General features: G+C 34.0%; 1 protein-coding gene across 1 annotated transcript in view; it reads right to left on the bottom strand.

Moving 5' to 3' along the window:
- LOC140444124 (pikachurin-like) overlaps window positions 1-18,331 on the bottom strand; it is a 379,011-nt gene that overhangs the window by 219,141 nt on the left and 141,539 nt on the right. Inside the window, exon 2 of the mRNA XM_072535797.1 lies at window positions 11,113-11,229. Coding sequence (XP_072391898.1) covers window positions 11,113-11,229 — 117 coding nt within the window. The remainder of the gene's footprint in view (window positions 1-11,112; window positions 11,230-18,331) is intronic.

Here is an 18,331-nt window from a genome sequence, read left to right as displayed (position 1 = left end):
TCATCTCTGAATGACCTTCGGGGTCTTCCTCTCTTTCTTCTTCCAATCGGGCTCCATTCTGTGATTTTGTTTATCCAGCGTTCTCTGTCCGCTCTTCTGACGTGGCCGTACCAGGATAGTCTCTTCTCCTCTATATAGTCGATTATGTCTGATTGCACTCCCATTCTCCGCTTAATCTCTGCGTTTTCAATTCTGTCTCTTTTTGTAAGTCTACAGCTTCTCCTCAGGAACTCCATTTCTACTGCTCTTATTCTACCTCTATTTCTCTTGTTTATTATCCAGTTTTCGGACCCATGTGTCAGGATACTTCTTGTCAGGGTATTATATATTCTCTTTTTTGTCTTTATCGTAATGTTCTTATCCCACAACACTGAGTTAAGTTGTCTTATACAGTTTCTTGTTTGTCTCAGTCTGTTGTTTATATCTTCTTCTGTTGTTCCCTGGTTCGATATTATGGTTCCTAAATACTTGAATTTATCTGTTCCATTTATTAGTCTTCCCTCGTCTATCTCTAGGTTTCTCATATCCTTGTTTTCTGTTGTTAGGTATTCGGTTTTCTCTAAGTTTATTTCCATTCCGTTGTTTTTATATTCTTCTTCTAGTTTTCTGAACATAAAGCTGAGATCTTCTTCATCTTGTGCGATGACTACTTGATCGTCGGCAAAACTTAAGGTGTATAGGTATTCGTCTCTTACTGGTATGCCCATTCCTTCGCACTTTCTCCTCCATGGTTTGAGTGTCTTTTCCAAGAATATTTTAAACAGAGTAGGGGACGTAGCACAGCCTTGTAGAAGTCCTTTTGTCGTCTTAAATGGATTGTAGGCTTTATTTCCACATTTAATAGCTACTTTGTTTTCTTTGTATAGTGCTTTAACTGCTTTTATTAGTGTTTGTCGGATTCCGAGATCATTCATTGCTTCCCATAATTTGACTCTAGGTATTGAGTCATATGCTTTCTTTAGATCAACAAAGGCCAGATGGACCGGTCTACCTTTTGCCATTTTCTTCTCTATCAGATGTTCTAATGTGTACGTATGATCTAGGCATGATTTTCCTACTGTGAACCCTGCTTGGTCTTCTCCAATTTTTCCTATTATTTTAGTTTCATAGACATAAACAAGAAAGAAAAAACAGTTCGGTAGGAGGTACTGTTGTATGAATGAATACGTGTTTTTACCTTGTTTAGGCTTTGTCGTCCCTTAAATGGTGGGATTTTTTATTGGGTAAACGCCAGTTTGCATATTGCCGCTCTCCGGAACTAAGTGTTGGCTGTAAAGCAGTAGTGTCAGACAGATTTCCTGGCTTTTAGGTGACGGTTGGACCAACCCCGCTACTAAGCACAAGTTCTGTTGGAAAAACGGTCTTTCTCAGATTGTTGGCCTTTTTGTTTTGTTTGGTTTAAACGTGTGGAGGACAGCTGTGGCTGTGTCCTCACCTAGATCAGAGATCGTTGTGCAATGAGATTGGTAAACCACAGAAAACCAATCTCCCCTGTCCTTGTGATTTTGAATGCGACTCTTAAGGAGTGTAAGGGGTGCTTACTGTTTAGTGTGTGTGGATTGTGTGAGTTTGTGTAGTTATTGGTTGTGTGTTAATAGCTTGTTTCTTTTTGGTATTTGTATGTTTATGATTTGTGAGCTTGGGTTGAGGTAAAGTATATTTGTGGGTAAATGATAAGTATATAGAGTGAACAGCTAAATTATGGAATAATATCATTATTTCGAGAACCGTTGAGTTTTGAGGGAAATCCCAAAACAGGTCGATTTTTGTTATAAAATACCCATCTTATAACGTACATGGAGTAGGAATGACGTCACCGGTGTAGGTGTAGTGACGTAATCGTTAATATTTTTTTAAATAGAAAATGGTATAATGCAACACCTCATTTAAACGAGGATTTAATTCTCTATTTAACGACATTTAAGATGTTATTAGAGACATGGGGAATCTAAACATCTTGATCAATGTCTGTTTTGCCTTGAAATTCTTAGAAGGCACAGATTAAAGCAGAAATCTGAACTTGGTTTCAAAAATTAATATACGGGTTTATTTACGTTTTATTTTTTAAAAATTGCAGTGAGCTACCTCTTTTAAACAAATTAGCTAGCCGCATTTTAAATGTATCTCTAGCTGTTCTACTTCAAGGAGGGTGTTTTCTTATTTATTATTATTTATATTTATAATTATTCTTTTTGAATGACAATTATGATTTGGATTTGTAATTTGTAGTTTTACTGAAATTACATAACCGTGAGCGGACATGAACGGGAATAAAAGTCACTAATTATGTTTTTTGCTATCGCTTGATATTTTCGTCGTTTACTGTTTTCTAATATCTAAAATTATTATCTTTTTAAACATTGTATTATTGCTTTAGTGTTTTATTATCTTCGGTAAATTGTGTTCGAATTTTCCTCTCATAGTTCATAATTTTAGTTTTTCCTATTACAGGTCTGTAAACGAAAAAGAAAAGTTAGCGCAATATCTCGTAAAATGAAAGAAATATTGAATTAAAAAGAAATCCACTTTAATTTTCCTTAAAGATCTGCTGCCGAGAAATGAAAAGTGGTTGACTTGAAAATCACACCAACTCGGACTAATCTGGTGGAAAATGGCGTATTTTGATTTAAAATGTTTATTTGAGAAAATACAAATAAAAAGAAGGAAATGCAAAGATTTTTTCTCTTTGGTGTATATTGCGTTACCTGCATTATATGTAGGATAATTGTGAGTAATTTTGTTAACTACATTAATTAATTCTTTTTATACGTCTCATACGCTAAAGTTACTACTTAAAGTCATCCATAACCGAATATATCACAAACTGGACATAGACGTTAATAATACACAATTTGGTTTCCGCAAAGGCCTAGGAACACGTGAAGCTCTTTTTTCACTTAATATACTAATACAAAGATGCCTGGACGTCAATCAAGATATATACGCATGTTTTATTGACTATAATAAAGCATTCGATAAAGTACGACATGAACATTTAATGAATGTCCTGAAATCAAAGAAGATTGACTACAACGACCTCAGGATCATATCAAATTTATACTATAAACAGCGAGCAAAAGTACGTGTTAACGAACAGCTGTCAGAAGAAATTGAAATTAGATGTGGAGTAAGACAGGGATGCGTATTGTCGCCAATTCTTTTCAACGCCTACTCCGAAGAGGTCCTGAAAAAAGCTCTTGAAGGTGAAACAGCTGAAATAAAGGTAAATGGAGTTCCCATTAACAATATTAGATATGCGGACGACACTGTGATTTTAGCCAAAAACATTGAAGATCTTCAGAGACTGGTGACCAGAATAGCAGAGTATGGAAAAGAGTATGGTCTAACAATGAATGTCAAGAAGACGAAATTTATGAGAATATCGAAAACTCAAAGAAAAACCGAGAATCTTCTAATAAACGAAACCAACGTCGAACAAGTGGACAAATATGCATACCTGGGAACAATGATTAACTCCACAAATGATTACAATTAGGAGATAAAAATAAGAATAGAAAAGGCTGGAGCAAATTTCAACAAAATGAGAAGAGTTCTATGTACCAGGGATTTAAAACTGGAACTAAGAGTTAGGTTGGCGAGGTGCTATGTTTTTTCGACCTTATTTTATGGAATGGAATCTTGGACCTTGAATGCTACATCAATGAAAAAACTGGAATCATTTGAGCTGTGGGTGTACAGAAGAATTCTGAAAATATCATGGACAGAACACGTCACAAACAAAGAGGTTCTGAGAAGGATGAACAAAGAAATGGAAATTTTAAATTCAATAAAAACAAAAAAATTGGAATATCTCGGACATATTACACGTGGAGAGAAATACACCTTGCTCCAACTGATCATGCAGGGAAAGATCCAAGGAAAGAGAAGCATAGGGAGGCGTAGAATGTCATGGCTGCGCAACCTGAGAGAGTGGTACGGATGTACATCAAATGAACTTTTCAGAGCAGCCGTCTCAAAAGTTCGAATAGCTATGATGATTGCCGACCTCCGCCGCGGAGATGGCACTTGAAGAAGAAGATACAGATTTATAGGTATCTTCAGAAACTTGCTACTTGGACTCTGTTGACTTCTACAATGGAAATCTCATTTTAAACCAATGTTATGTAATGTTATAGTAAACCAAAGTGCTGTATTAAGGTTATTTAAGGAAATTCTTATGATTTTGTCACAGAAGGAATTGGTTTCAATCCAGTGTTAATATTTTTTTGTTACCATATAATATTTTTTGGCAGAATTACGTGATGAGTTCACCAATTTTAATAACTGGATTTGGTAATCACCTAGCATCATAATTGAAGATATTGGCCACTATATATTATATACAAGTAGCCTAGTGGCACGTAGTTCTTGTAGGAACAGTTTTATTCGATATTGTAAAACCATTGGAAGTGATTGTTTGACTAAATTAATTTTTATGGTAAATTCTCTTAGATCAGGTCTATATTAAAGTTGCCAAATATCCAGATTGGTATTGTTTTGATTATAAACATATTTAAGGACATATCCACTATTCCCAAGAGTTCATTGTGATAAAAATCATGACGTCTGTATACTTTTTCCACTATCAAACGCTTATCAATCTGTAAGAAAAGTATTGAACATTTTGTGTTATATTTATAAACTTCACAATATTTAAAACAGTCCTTAATAAATATCTAACTCCACCTTCCCTGTCTTTACACACATGCACTGCACTATATCTATTCACACTAAAATATGGTTCTGTACCAGCCCTTCAGCTCTTACCAGTACTTTTAATTTTAATTTAATGCCATCAAGCAATAATATAAATAACTGAATTTTTCTTTAAAATTTAAGACTAAATATATGCTTTAACTTTTAAAACTAAACACATTGATGCTTTTTATGATTTTCACGAGGAAATCGATAAAAAGTGCAACGATTGTTACTATTACTGTAGAAGTTTACTACAGTAACTACTGGTGCAACAAATATTGCCTACCATAGTTTTAAATAATTATATGTATAATTTATCTTCTTCTTGTGGTGCCTATTCATTACGGATGTTGGCTACTAGCATGGCAATTCTAACTTTTTTGACCGCAGCTCGAAATAGTTCTGAAGTGGACAAGGAAAACCATTTTCGTAAGTTCTTGAGCCAAGATGTTCTTCTTCTTCCTGGTCCCCACTTTCCGTAGACCTTTCCCTGTAATATAAGTTGCAGCAGGTTATATCTATGATCGTTTCGCATTATATGTCCAAGATATTCTAGCTTGCGCTGTTTCATTGTAGATATAATTTCACATGTTTTATCGATCCGACGTAGAACCTCAATGTTTGTTATTCGGTCCACCCAGGAGATTCTCAGTATTCATCTATAACACCACATCTCAAACGCCTCGAGTTTTTCCAGGGATGCCTCGGTTAGTGTCCATGATTCAACCCCATAAAGCAGCACTGTAAATACCTAGCATCTCAATAAACGGATTTTCGTTTTTAAGGGCAAGTCGTGGCTCTTAAATATCTTGCTCATTCTGACAAATGCTGACCTGGCTTTTTCAATTCTTTGTTTTATCTCAACTGAGTGGTCCCATTTGTCGTTTGTGGTGGTTCCTAAATAGTAGTAACGGGGCACTTGGAGTATTTGTTGCTGATCTACCAGTAATTGACTAGGTGGAATATGCTTCTTACTGATGACCATGTACTTTGTTTTCTTGATGTTAAAATCAAGCCCGTATTCTTGACTGATTCTCCACAATTGTGTTACTAGAGTCTGTAAACCTTCTAAACTGTCTGCAAAGAGGATGGTGTCGTCTGCATATCTGATGTTATTCAGGCGCTCACCATTTATGAGTATACCCTCTTCGATATGCTCTAAGGCCTGGCTCATGACGTGTTCCGAATAGACGTTAAATAATAGGGGAGAGAGTATGCAACCCTGTCGTACTCCTCTCTTTATTGCAACTTGTTCTGTTAGTTGATCTTTCACCCGAATGGTTACTGATTGGTTGTAGTATATGTTCTTGATTACTCGAATGTCTTTGTTATCCAGATCAGTTTCCTTTAGTATATCCATGAGCTTATTATGCTTGATTCTGTCGAAAGCTTTCTGGTAGTCGATAAAGCATATATAAATAACGCAGTTGACGTCTCTGCACCTTTGACATCATACCTGAACCGCGAACAAGGCTTCTCTTGTACCTAACGCATCCCTGAATCCAAACTGCGTTCGCGAGATCTGTGACTCGCATTTCTGATAAATTCTTCTGAGTATTATCTTGAAGAAGGTCTTAAGAATGTGGCTCATTCGACTGATAATACGATGCTCTTCGCATTTTTTTGTATTAGGTTTTTTAGGTATAGCAATAAATGTAGATTTTAACCAGCTCTCTGGGATTTTTCCCGAGTCATAGATTTTATTTAACGTTGTTGTAAGTCATTTTACTCCTTCGTCTCCCATGAGTTTTAGAAATTCTAAATAATTTATAAGTTATAAAAATCTTACGGTGATAACAAATTTAACCGATATGAGCGCTTTAAACGTGATGTGTATTCCCTCTCGTCTGCTGTATAGAACGAATAACTTTTGTTTTAATATCTGGAGATCTCAATTTTGCCACAAATATTAATCCATTTTTAGTTACCTAATTATAACAGTCTGACATATCCTGACCAGTCAAATTGCATGATAAAAGTATATTAGTAATCACCATTAGAACCTCTTAGAAGATCTTTAAATTGTTAAATGGTTAGGTTATAGTAATATTATTTCATTTTTAATTCGCAGTTTGTTTTCTCTAGCTGTATGGCTTTGGTTTTTAATTAGTTAGTTCTTCATATCTTAAAGTTCTTGCAGTGCACTTTGGTTTTCCATCATGAAAAAATAATATTTACTACTTAAGAAAGCCATAGATTCTCTAATCTTCTGAAACAATTTTTAAAACTCGATGATTTTATTTGGTTTTAATGATTATGATGATCATAATAATGATTAATTTAAATTAAAATATAATAATAAGAAAAAAGACGTTATATCACCAATAACAACAGAAAAATGGGAGAACAGAACAAAGACCAGAATTTACTAACATGGAAGACAATACAATAAGTATACGTATAAATTCATCACCATTACAAATAAGTAAATCAGAGATGGAAGAAATAACCAAATCCCTAAAAAATGGAAAATCCCCTGGTCTTGGTGACATTCCTGCAGAATTAGTGACAGCCGGCACAGACAAACTCCAGGAACAGTTAAGAAAACTCTTTTAAGACTTCTTGAATGGGGCCGAATTAGCAAAAGAATGGAAACTATCATGGTCAACTATCCACAAAAAGGGCAGCAAGGATCAGTGTGAAAATTACAGAGGAATTGCGGTAAACAGCACAATAAGTAGGATGTATGGGAAACTTATTAAGAATACAATAGAAAATGACTATAGAGATTACGAAGCAGAGGAGCAAGCTGGTTTTAGAGCTGGACGATCCACAGTAGACCACTTGTACTCTATTACGCAAGTTATTGAGAAAAAACAGCAGTCAATAAAGAAGTACACCTGGTGTACGTAGACTTACAAAAAGCATATGACAGTGTTCCCCTCGGTAAACTATGGTCAACCCTACAGCAAACCAACATTAAGCATGGTCTTATCAAAGCAGTCCAAAGTCTGTATAATGGAACGACTGCAAAAATTAAAACTGGATCAAGGATATCTGAGGGATTTAAGGTCACGAAAGGAGTAAAGCAGGGTTGCTGTATTTCGCCTACCCTTTTCAAAATTTATCTGGAACAAGCACTCAAGCTGTGAAAAAGGAAATGTAATGGCATGGGAATCCCTCTCAATGACGAGACTACACTGTACACCTTATGTTTCGCTGATGACCAAATACTGATTGCTCAGGATCACGACGACTTGAGTTACATGACTGAGAAGCTAATAGAAGAATATAACAAATGGGGTCTCGAAGTTAACATTAAGAAAACTGAAACCATGTGTATTGGAGGGACAAATCAGTCCATTATATTTGACGATGGGGTAGAAATAAGACACTGTCATGAATATAAGTACTTGGGTATTAAGATAACTCAAGATGGAACACTCGATGTTACTATAAAAGACAGAAACATACAGGATAGAAAAGACATATCCATGATAAATAGCATTATGTGGGACCAAACAATATCTAAAGCGAACAAACAACTCATATACAACACCATACTTAAAAGTGTAATCACATATGACAGTGAAGTTTAGCCAATGAAACAAAGAACAGAGAAACTGTTACTAGCAACAGAAATGGACTTCTGGAGAAGAGCAGCAGGCAAATCAAGAAGAGATCGGATGCCAAATGAGAGAATACGAGAAATGATGGGAGTTACGCATACAATAGTTGATGACATAAAAACAAAACAGTTAATATGGTACGGCCATGTACAGAGTATGCCAGGTGACAGGATTGCGAAACAGATTTTGACGTGGATACCACAAGAAAGAAGAAAAAGAGGAAGGCCGAGAAGAAGCTGGAGAGAGGGAATTGAAAAAGAACTAGAGGAAAGAGAAATCCCTCCAGGCCTATGGTTAAATAGAGAAGAATGGCGGTTAGGAGTCGGAAAGCGTCGGAGAACGCTGTAAACCGATAGTAGTAGTATGATTAAATTTCAATTTCTGAAGACTTAGCCTTACTTTTTGTATATTGACTACATTTGACTGTATTTTCTTTTATTGCACCAAATTTCCTAACACAATTAACGTGAGATAAATCGTAAATCAGAGGATATGTTTAGCAGATGAACAACAGGGTATTCGTAGTGGAAGATCGTATACAGATGCAATATTCGTTATAGACCAAATTTCTGGGAAATCACTAGAGTATAATAGACCAGCATTTCTGTGTCTGATTGACCTAAAGAAAGCGTTTAACAGAGTAAGGTTCGAAGATATAATCCATTTTCTTTCTAATAGAGAAGTTCCCCTAAATATTATAAAAACTATTGAAAACATCTATCAAAACAACAAAATGGAATTTTGAATAGATAAACAACTGACAGAACTGATAGAAATAGGCAGCGGAATAAGACAATTTCATTGAGCCCCATGCTCTTCAACTTGATCATGGATGAAATCACCAAAAGCGTTAACAAATGGAGAGGATACAGAATGGGAGAAAAAGAAATAAAAAGACTGTTACGCAGACGACGCAAAATTGATAGCCCAAGATGAAGATAGTCTACAAAGACTGATCCACAGATTTAACATAAGAGCAAACGAATTTAATATGATAATCTTATCTCAGAAAACTAAAACAATAGTAGTCAGCAAAAAACGAACCAGATTTAAAATAGAAATTGATGGCATCAGTATTGAATGTCTAGCTATGGAGACCTGGACAAAGAAGTCAGATATCAAGTACAACAAGAAAATAGACTGGATGCCTTAATAACCCTATATGGCAAACAGACACATTTACACTGAGATAAAGTCAAGAATTTATAAAGCTAGTGTAAGACCAATAATAATATATGCATCAGAAATAAGACCCGGCACAGCCACAACGCAAAGGCTACTGAAAACGACATAGATAAGAGTACTGAGAAGAATTACAGAAAATACGCTGACAGATCCACACACTTTTCCAACATTTTTCCACCACACAAAACTAACATTTTTCTGTAGGCCACATTTTTGCAAAGTTTTCTTAAGTTAACCTCTATTTATTTGTGGTATTTTTCTTTTTCCTAATTGTATCAAACTAATTTCAAACTTACTACTGGCATTTGCAGACGATATAAATCTAATAGGAAACACACGATTAACGATGAAGGAGACTTTCGTGAGGTTCGAAGAGGAAACAGAGAAGATGGGGCTCCAAATCAACGAAAACAAGACGAAATATACGAATATTAGCCGCAATAAATGAAGCAGAGACAGAATCGGTCTGAACATCACCATCGATGACTTTAACTTTGAGCGCGTTAGAGAATTCAAGTATCTTGGAACAATAATAACTGAAGACAATAACGGATCACAAGAAATAAACAACAGGATCCAGGCCGGCAACAGATGTCCTTTTGCCCTCCAAAACCTTATAAAATCGAAACAACTAACAAGACGTACGAAGGTAAAGGTCTATAAAACAATCATACGACCCGTTGTGATGTATGGAAGCGAAACGTGGACGATAACAAAGGCAAACGAAGAGAGACTATGTGTTTGGGAAAGAAAAATCTTAAGGAAGATCTTTGGCCCTGTGCTGGATGAAGCATCAGGACAATATAGGATAAGAACTAACAAAAAGCTCGAAGAACTTTACCCAGACGCCAACATCATAAAAGAAATAAAGTCCAGAAGACTCCAATGGGCAGGACACCTAAGAAGGCATTCTGACGAACGAACAGTAAGACTGGTGTGAGAGGAAGTCCTAACTGGAAGAAGACCACGCGGACGCCCTCGTCTCCGGTGACGAGATAATATAGCAGGAGACCTAAGCACTATGGGCGTGGAGAATTGAATGGAGGTTGTTCAAGACAGAAAAAAGTGGAGGGATGTTGTCGAGTCGGCTAAAACCCACTAAGGGTTGTAACGCCACGGAGTAAGTAAGTAAGTACTAATTGTATCAAGTAGGTTCTGAATTAACTAATTTTGTTTTAACTTTGCAGTGTTGTTCCGCCACAGGTTTTTAATAAGGTTCAGTATTATGTTTGATTTATGTCTGCATTTTTAGGAATATATTGGATTAATTCTTACAATACTAAGTTTTTCCATTACTATTTATCATACTCTTTGTGCAATGGTATTTTTTTTTGCTTGCACTGTGCATCCATTCTCTATTGTTTTTCACTATGCCTTTAATTAAAAATTCATGCTTTCAAGACATGCATGTCTTGATGAGATTTTCAATCATTATAGAAAACTACATTTTACAAAAGACAGAAAATTACATTTTATTCATTTGCAAGTAATAATTTCAGCAATTTCTAGCACCATTGAAATTAAATTAAAAATTCTTGAAGCAAAAATGCGTTTTACATTTTTTCATTAATTCCGTAAAATTTTCCGCTCGTCCTATCTAGTTAAATGAAATACATTTTCCAGTAAAGCCGAACTGAAAACTAATTACTCCTTTACTTACCGTAGCAGCTGTACCCATCTTCTCTTAAAATAAACCTTTCTTTACAGTCACATTCATACATTCCGTCATGCAACTCGTAGCAGAGCTGCTCACAGGGGCTGTTTTCGTCGCATCGTCCTGAAAACAAATAATAAACTTGAAACTTTTAATCGACTAACAAAATAAAAGTTGTTTCTTTCTTATTGTACAACTGTTTAAATGGAACTTGCTACCGGTTTATATTCATTTAAAAGGGAACTTTTTAGAAATGTTTAATACATATTTTTCCGTCGGGTCCTTGTTTCCTTTTATTTGGCTCCTGAAAAATTTTAATTTGGTCGAGCTGTTACGGAACAGTGAACTTAACATTTAATTCACTTGGCTGAAAAAACAATTAATTTAAGAGACAGAGTCATAAATGAAAAAATTATTGAACGTTCTTAAAAAAACTGGTAAACTTAAGGAGCAGTGAGGCACTCACATAGCACGACAGCTCTTTAGATAGATGGATATAAAGACTGCTGGCTGGAGAAACTATAAAAAGCGTGGAAGACTGCAGAAAAAGTGGCGAAATAATATCTAATATTATACAAATCTTGAATATGCTGCCTGTGTAAGTCCATTTCAATTTAGGTAAGGAGAAATAACGGTAAGACTTACTCATAATCAATTTATTCTATCATTAGCGACCAGTTTCGCATACTATAATTTTCTAGGCATCCTTAGGTCAACGATACATGGCAAATAAATGCTGAAATTACAAAAACCCATATTATTGTTGACTATGGAAAAGCATTTGACTGCGTTAACCATCAAAAGATGATCGAAATTCTAAGAACAACTGGAGTTGACGAACAAGACTTGCGAATTATTTTTGAACTATACTGGCACCAAACGGTAACAATTAAAATAGAGCACACAACATTTGAAGATATAAAAATCCGACGAGGAGTAAGACAGGGTTGCGTCTTATCACCGCTACTGTTTAATTTGTATTCGGGTTTATATTCAGAGAAGCATAAGACGAGGTCCAAGGCGGAATTAAGATTAACAGGATCAGCATAGACAACATCAGATATGCTGATGATACCTTCTCAATAAATGCTGTAGAAATGTTCGGTTTACATCTAAACGTTTCCAAAACTAAAACTTTAGTATTTTTAAAGACACCAATAAAAGTACATGTGTATGCCAAGGGTCAAATAATAGAACAGGTAAATTCCATAAAATATTTGGGAGCAAATATCAATAGTCAGTGTAATTCAAAAAAACAAATCCTATCAAGAATCGAACAAGCAAGAAAAGTATTCATGAGCATCAAAACATTTTTTACAAGATCAGACCTTAGTCTACAGCTTAGAATCCGAATGATCAGATGTTACGTTTTTTCTGTCTTACTGTATGGCTGTGAAAGTTGGACAATGGACTCTAAAATAGAAAAAAGAATAGATGCCTTTGAGATGTCTATATACAGACGAATGTTGAGGATTCCATGGGTACAAAGAGTTACTAATGTTAAGATACTTCGTCGCATGTGTAAACAAAAAGAATTACTAAGAATAATCAAAGAGAGGAAAATGCAATACTTGGGTCATGTGTTGAGAGGCGAAAGATACGAATTACTTCAAGTATACTGGAAGGAAAAGTACAGGGCAAAAGATCAGTTGAAAGTCGCCAGAACTCGTGGCTGAAAGACCTAAGGAGATGGTTCGACCGCTCATCCGCAGAAATCTTTTACGCAGCAGTTTCCAAAACCATAATTGCCATTTGGATCGTCAACCCTCGAAAGGAGGCGGCGCCATGAAAAGAAGATATTAGGGTGCGGTTTGATACAAAATATACAGCAATTATACCAATATTATATTTGTGCAATTTGCATAGTTACTATATATTTTACATAATTAATTACTATATTAATTACGCATAATTGCTAAATATTTTGTACCAGACAGTACCCTAATTTACCCTAATGCCATGTTTGTACTAAGACAAATCATAGAAAATCATCGAGTACAATAAACTAGCATGTCTATGTTTTATAGACCTGACAAAAGCTTTCGATCGCATCCAAGTCGAAGACTTCTTACGCCTACTGTACTAAAGAAACATACCAATCAATATTATACAAGTAAGTCTTATTCTTATTTTTCTTTACCTAAATCTAAATTATAATTTGAAAAATTGGATTCAGACCGCTCTAAAAAAAAGACGTGAAAATAGTGGATAAGTAAAGAAAACGAGAAACAAAATGTAATTTTTCTACAGATTATAATTTTGTCTTTCATAAGTAATATTTTTTATGTTATCCTAACAGTAAGGTTGCAATGACTGTCATTATTGTTCAAACACTCTTATAATATTTATAGGTGCTTATAAGCAATTAAGACAAGTTCTTGTGGCGATATTGTTAAACTAATTCAGTCTTAGCTAAATTATCAAAAATACCAGTGTTTTTAAGTGATTATTAGTGATTTTGTTTGTATTTCTCTGGCAGTAGTTTACAAAAATTGATAAGAATTGGCCAAGATAAGGAAGGTAATACGACGGTAATATCAGATAAGGAAGATAAACGACTTCTATGATGCCATTAATGATTTTTCAAATACGGGCAAGTTTAATTATTATTCCAAATTATTTATCTATATCTTCAAAAAAAAAGGATTATTCAGTTAAAGAACTTAAAGATAAAATAAAAATTTTAAATTGCCATATGGAATTACTAAATATCTATTACTAATAATGTAATACTACATTAACAAATGTAGCACCCAGTACTATCAAAAACGATGCAAATTCCCTTTGTGAACAAAAACAAAACCACAAAAAATAACACACAATCAGTTGTCTATAGAAATTAAGAAAACAAACAAAAAGAAAATGTCAAGAAATTATAAACCTAACATTAGCTTAATATAAAAACGATTGTAAAGAAGTGAAAAAGAATAAACAAAGAACGAAAAAGATAAACAGATCCCAAATTGCTAATACTACCACAGAAGAAGCTACTGCAAGTACAAATCTTATTCTTCTTCTTCTCGTAGCACTACAATCCGGGGAGGGTTTTGGCTAACTGCACAACTTGCTTCCATCTTGAACAGTCGTTCATAATAAATGGGTTAGTGGGCAGCCCCATTGTTCTTAGATCTGACCATATATTGTCTCTCCATCGCATTCGTGGACGTCCTAAGGGCCTTCTTTCTGTGAGGGCTTCCTCCCATATTAACTTGGCAAGGCGGTTATTAGGCAGCCTATGGACATGGCCAGCCCATCTTAGACGTTAGGATTTAATCTCTTGGACTATATCGCTCGCTCTATACATCTGCTTGACCTCAGCATTTGTTCTCATTCGGTATTGGTTGCTATTAATGTCGTGATAAGGCCCAAAGATTCTTTTGAGAATTTTCCTCTCAAAACATCTAAGTTTTCTTTCAGTTTCTTTGATCAGGGTCCACGTCTCACACCCATACATGAGCACCGGTCTAATTACCGTTTTATATATTTTAATCCTTGATGTTCGTGTTAGGCTTTTAGATTTAATAGTATTGTGGAGGCTGTACATACATCTGTTTGCTGCCTGAATTCTTCCTTTAATCTCTTCCGCGATATCGTTATCTGCAGTGATTGTTGCTCCGAGATATTTAAAACTCTCCACTCTTTCCTAGTTATATGGGTCTATTGTCACATTTTGCCCTATTCTATCTCGTCCCTTTTGTCTGTTCATGCACATGTATTTGGTTTTCTCTTTGTTTACCCTTAAACCAGTTTTCTTTGCCTCTACCTCCAATTTATTAAAAGTCTCCTTCACATTGGTGACAGTGTTTCTCACAATGTTGCTAGTACAAATGCTAGTACAAATGGTGTCCCTAAATTTACCGACTTGCATGTATACAGAGTTGACTCAGCTACCAATATGGTCACGATACAAACTCTATTTAAATCCCACTTTCCAGAGGTTTTATGTGAATCCAAAATGTGAAGTGAAAATATGTGAGTATGTGAAAAATATGGACCCATTGATATGGTATAAAAACGCATGTGTTAATAGTTTTTTATACCTTCGGAACAGTTACAGACCCTAATCTCAGACGTAATTCTTAACCCCGAGCTAATTCTATTCAATGTCCAAACTATTAGTATTAAAAAAGCTTGTGTAATTACTTTAGATATTAAAAACTAAGAATGTAAATTTGTTTGACAAAATTATGGGAGACAACTGACTAGATAAATTACGTTTACCTTAAAAGTTATAACTTAGTACCTAACTACACCCATGACAATTTTAACAAAGATAGAGGTGTTAGAAATCAATTCAAATCAAACAAAATCAACGTTCAAAAATTTTGTGTTAATAAACATTTTTAATTTTGTTATATTTCTTATAAAGACAAATTAGATACGTAGATAGTAAGCCGCTTCAGCGCACTTTAACCTTTGATATCGCAGTAATTAATTTTTGGTGGAGGCTCGGATTTTACGTATTATGTCACGTGTTATGTCAAATTTGTCGTTTTATATTACGTTTTATGTCAAATGTCACGTTTTATGTCAATGTGCAGGGGAAATATATATTTTAAGTCTCCTAATATAATAGATCATAGACGTTTAATGCATTACCAATGAATATAAAATTGTGTAAGAGTATGATAAGGTTGAAAAAATTTAAAGGAATTTGTCACTTCACTAATTTTTTATTCATTTAAAGAATTTGTCCAATTTTAAATGCTACTCTTTTTGTTGTTACTTTTTTTATTGTATATATTTATTGGTTTCTTGTTGTTCACTTTTTTGACCAACTCTACGCAGACTGTGTCAAAAACAAAAATAAAGTATTTATTTATTAGTGTAAAATATTGGAGAAAAACCGTTTAACTAAATAATGCGGTTTTATCATTTTTACTATTAAAAATTTTAAATTTGTTTATGTCCAATTTTTCATTTTGATTTTTACACCTTCGTCCTTTCGACTCTTTAATTTTAAAAACTGAATCTAAGATGTCTTTGAATGTAAGTATTTTAAGCAGAGATCTTCAACACATTTTCAAGCTATTAACCTCAAGAACGTTAAAAAGGTCACAATGTTATAATTCTTAGTCACGTTTTTAAATGGAGCTCCTTCTTCGAAGTTTCATTCTCGGAAATGACCTTCTTTCTTTCGTACTTAAAAAAAATGCCAAATTGTCGTCTGACATGCGGCACAATGTCAACAGTTACGGTATTATAAATTGGAGTTTCAGAAGTTGAGAGATTTAAAGGTAGAGTTTTAATGGTCCCGGTGTTTTAATGGGCATTTTTTTCGCATAAGGAACTGCGCCGTATTCTCGGAAGCACTTATTTCCGTACTTAAGAAACTGGCGCTCTATTTTTTATAATTCTTGTAAATTAATGGGGCTTTGGGGTAATTTGAATAATATGTAAGTTACTTTAACAAAAACGTTGATATTTTAACATCGTTTAAAGATATTTATTCCAATATTATTTAGTATTTAGTGTAATAGGGAGAAGAATCACGAAAACCGAGACCGAACGAAGAGAAAGAAGATTAAAATGTTATTCCAAAATTGTTTTTGTTCCATAAATTTTCATTGTATAGAATTAATTAAGTTAATACACACTCAAAAATAATAGTACTAAATATTTCAGTTATGCCGTAGTTATTTTTGACATAAAATTTATAAATTTGGAAATATACATAAAATATTTCAAACTGAATTCCAAAAACCTCTCAATGTTCGTGTAGTTTTGGCAACAAGTATTATAAACAATTCATTTGAAAAAATTTCATTTAGGGAACTTTAATGGAAAATTGGGGGTATGAACCGTAAAAGTGAAGTGAACTTTTAAATACTGATGCAGATTTTATAGAATTTGAGTTTTCAAATAATTAAGTCAGGTAATATATGTCAATACAGTTCAGTAAAAAATACTTGTTTAAAATATTCACAAAAATAGTCATTAAATTTTTATCTATTGAAAAGATTTATATCCTCATGGGTAAGCCTGGGGCATCCCCAGCCGCTATTATTAAAAAAGTACCCCACCCTATTATTGTAAATGGTTTAAACGGTTCGAATTTTCTTGAGCCTGTTTTATAAGATTTTACCATTTTTTCTATAGATTTTTTAGGATGCATATGACTTAAGGTTTGCAAAACTCCAAGGGAAGTGCTTAGGATCATTTTATTTGGTATTTTATTTTTGTTGCCGTGTTCAAGAGCTTTGAATCTTGCATAAAGTTTGGCAAAAAGAATGCTGAAATATTTAAGAAGTCTAAATTAAGATTAATGGTCGTGGTAGTTGAAAGTACCTACTTCCCCCAAAAAAATATCCATAGAAACCAGGAACATCTCTAATCTAATGTACGTATTTATCGTAGGGCTAATATAGATATCAAAAATAAGAGCAATAATTTTAAACGCAAAAAAAAAGCAAGAAAAGCATTCGCTATAATTTAAAATTCTTTAAAGAGTCCCGTAAACTAAAAAGGTATCAAAATGATCTTGTATGAAGGGGATCTCTGTATGATAAGTAAATCTCCATAGTATGTATCTAACCAAACTCTTTACAATGATTAGGACATCCCATTACTTAAGAATATAATAAATAATCACACAATAAAATATAAAAATTGCACTACTGATCACAACAACGAACTGATAAATTATTTATTCACCCAACCACTTACCGAGAGAAGATTGAAGAAAGTATGGCCAGAAAACCTACCGCAATAATACTTAGAGAACCGTTACCTAACTCATTTTAATTTACTTACAGACTATTTACTTATTACTCTGTATATAGAGTAGATTGTAAACATGCAATGTAGCAATAAAAAAATTTTTTAAAATAAGTAATTGTATTGTGGTACCTGTTTCTTTTCAATTAGTTTATTTTTTTAAGTAATTACGATATCATTAACCTTTGTGTCTATACCCAGGTACCTGGGTATCATTGGTAATTGTTTTATCTGAATCATTGACGATAGTATAAATATTTTTATTCGAGCTTCTAGTTATTCCTAAAATTATTTAGAACGAAGAGATTTATAATAAAAACCAAAGAAAAAAATGCATATAATATATTAAAATTACCTGTCAAAGTTTTTACACCATTACGTCCACACCCGTGGCACCCGGGTCACACTAATGTTTAGTAAATTATGAAGCTCTGTCTAGTTTTTTTTTATAATAAAAGTGATATGGAAACGTAAATAAAAGTTACATTTTAAACATATTGCCCACACT

The sequence above is a fragment of the Diabrotica undecimpunctata genome, chromosome 6 (assembly GCF_040954645.1).
Source record: "Diabrotica undecimpunctata isolate CICGRU chromosome 6, icDiaUnde3, whole genome shotgun sequence".
NCBI classification, from domain to species: domain Eukaryota; kingdom Metazoa; phylum Arthropoda; class Insecta; order Coleoptera; family Chrysomelidae; genus Diabrotica; species Diabrotica undecimpunctata.
The sequence above is the reverse complement of the archived record's forward strand: the minus strand, read 5'-3'. Positions and strand labels throughout refer to the sequence as shown.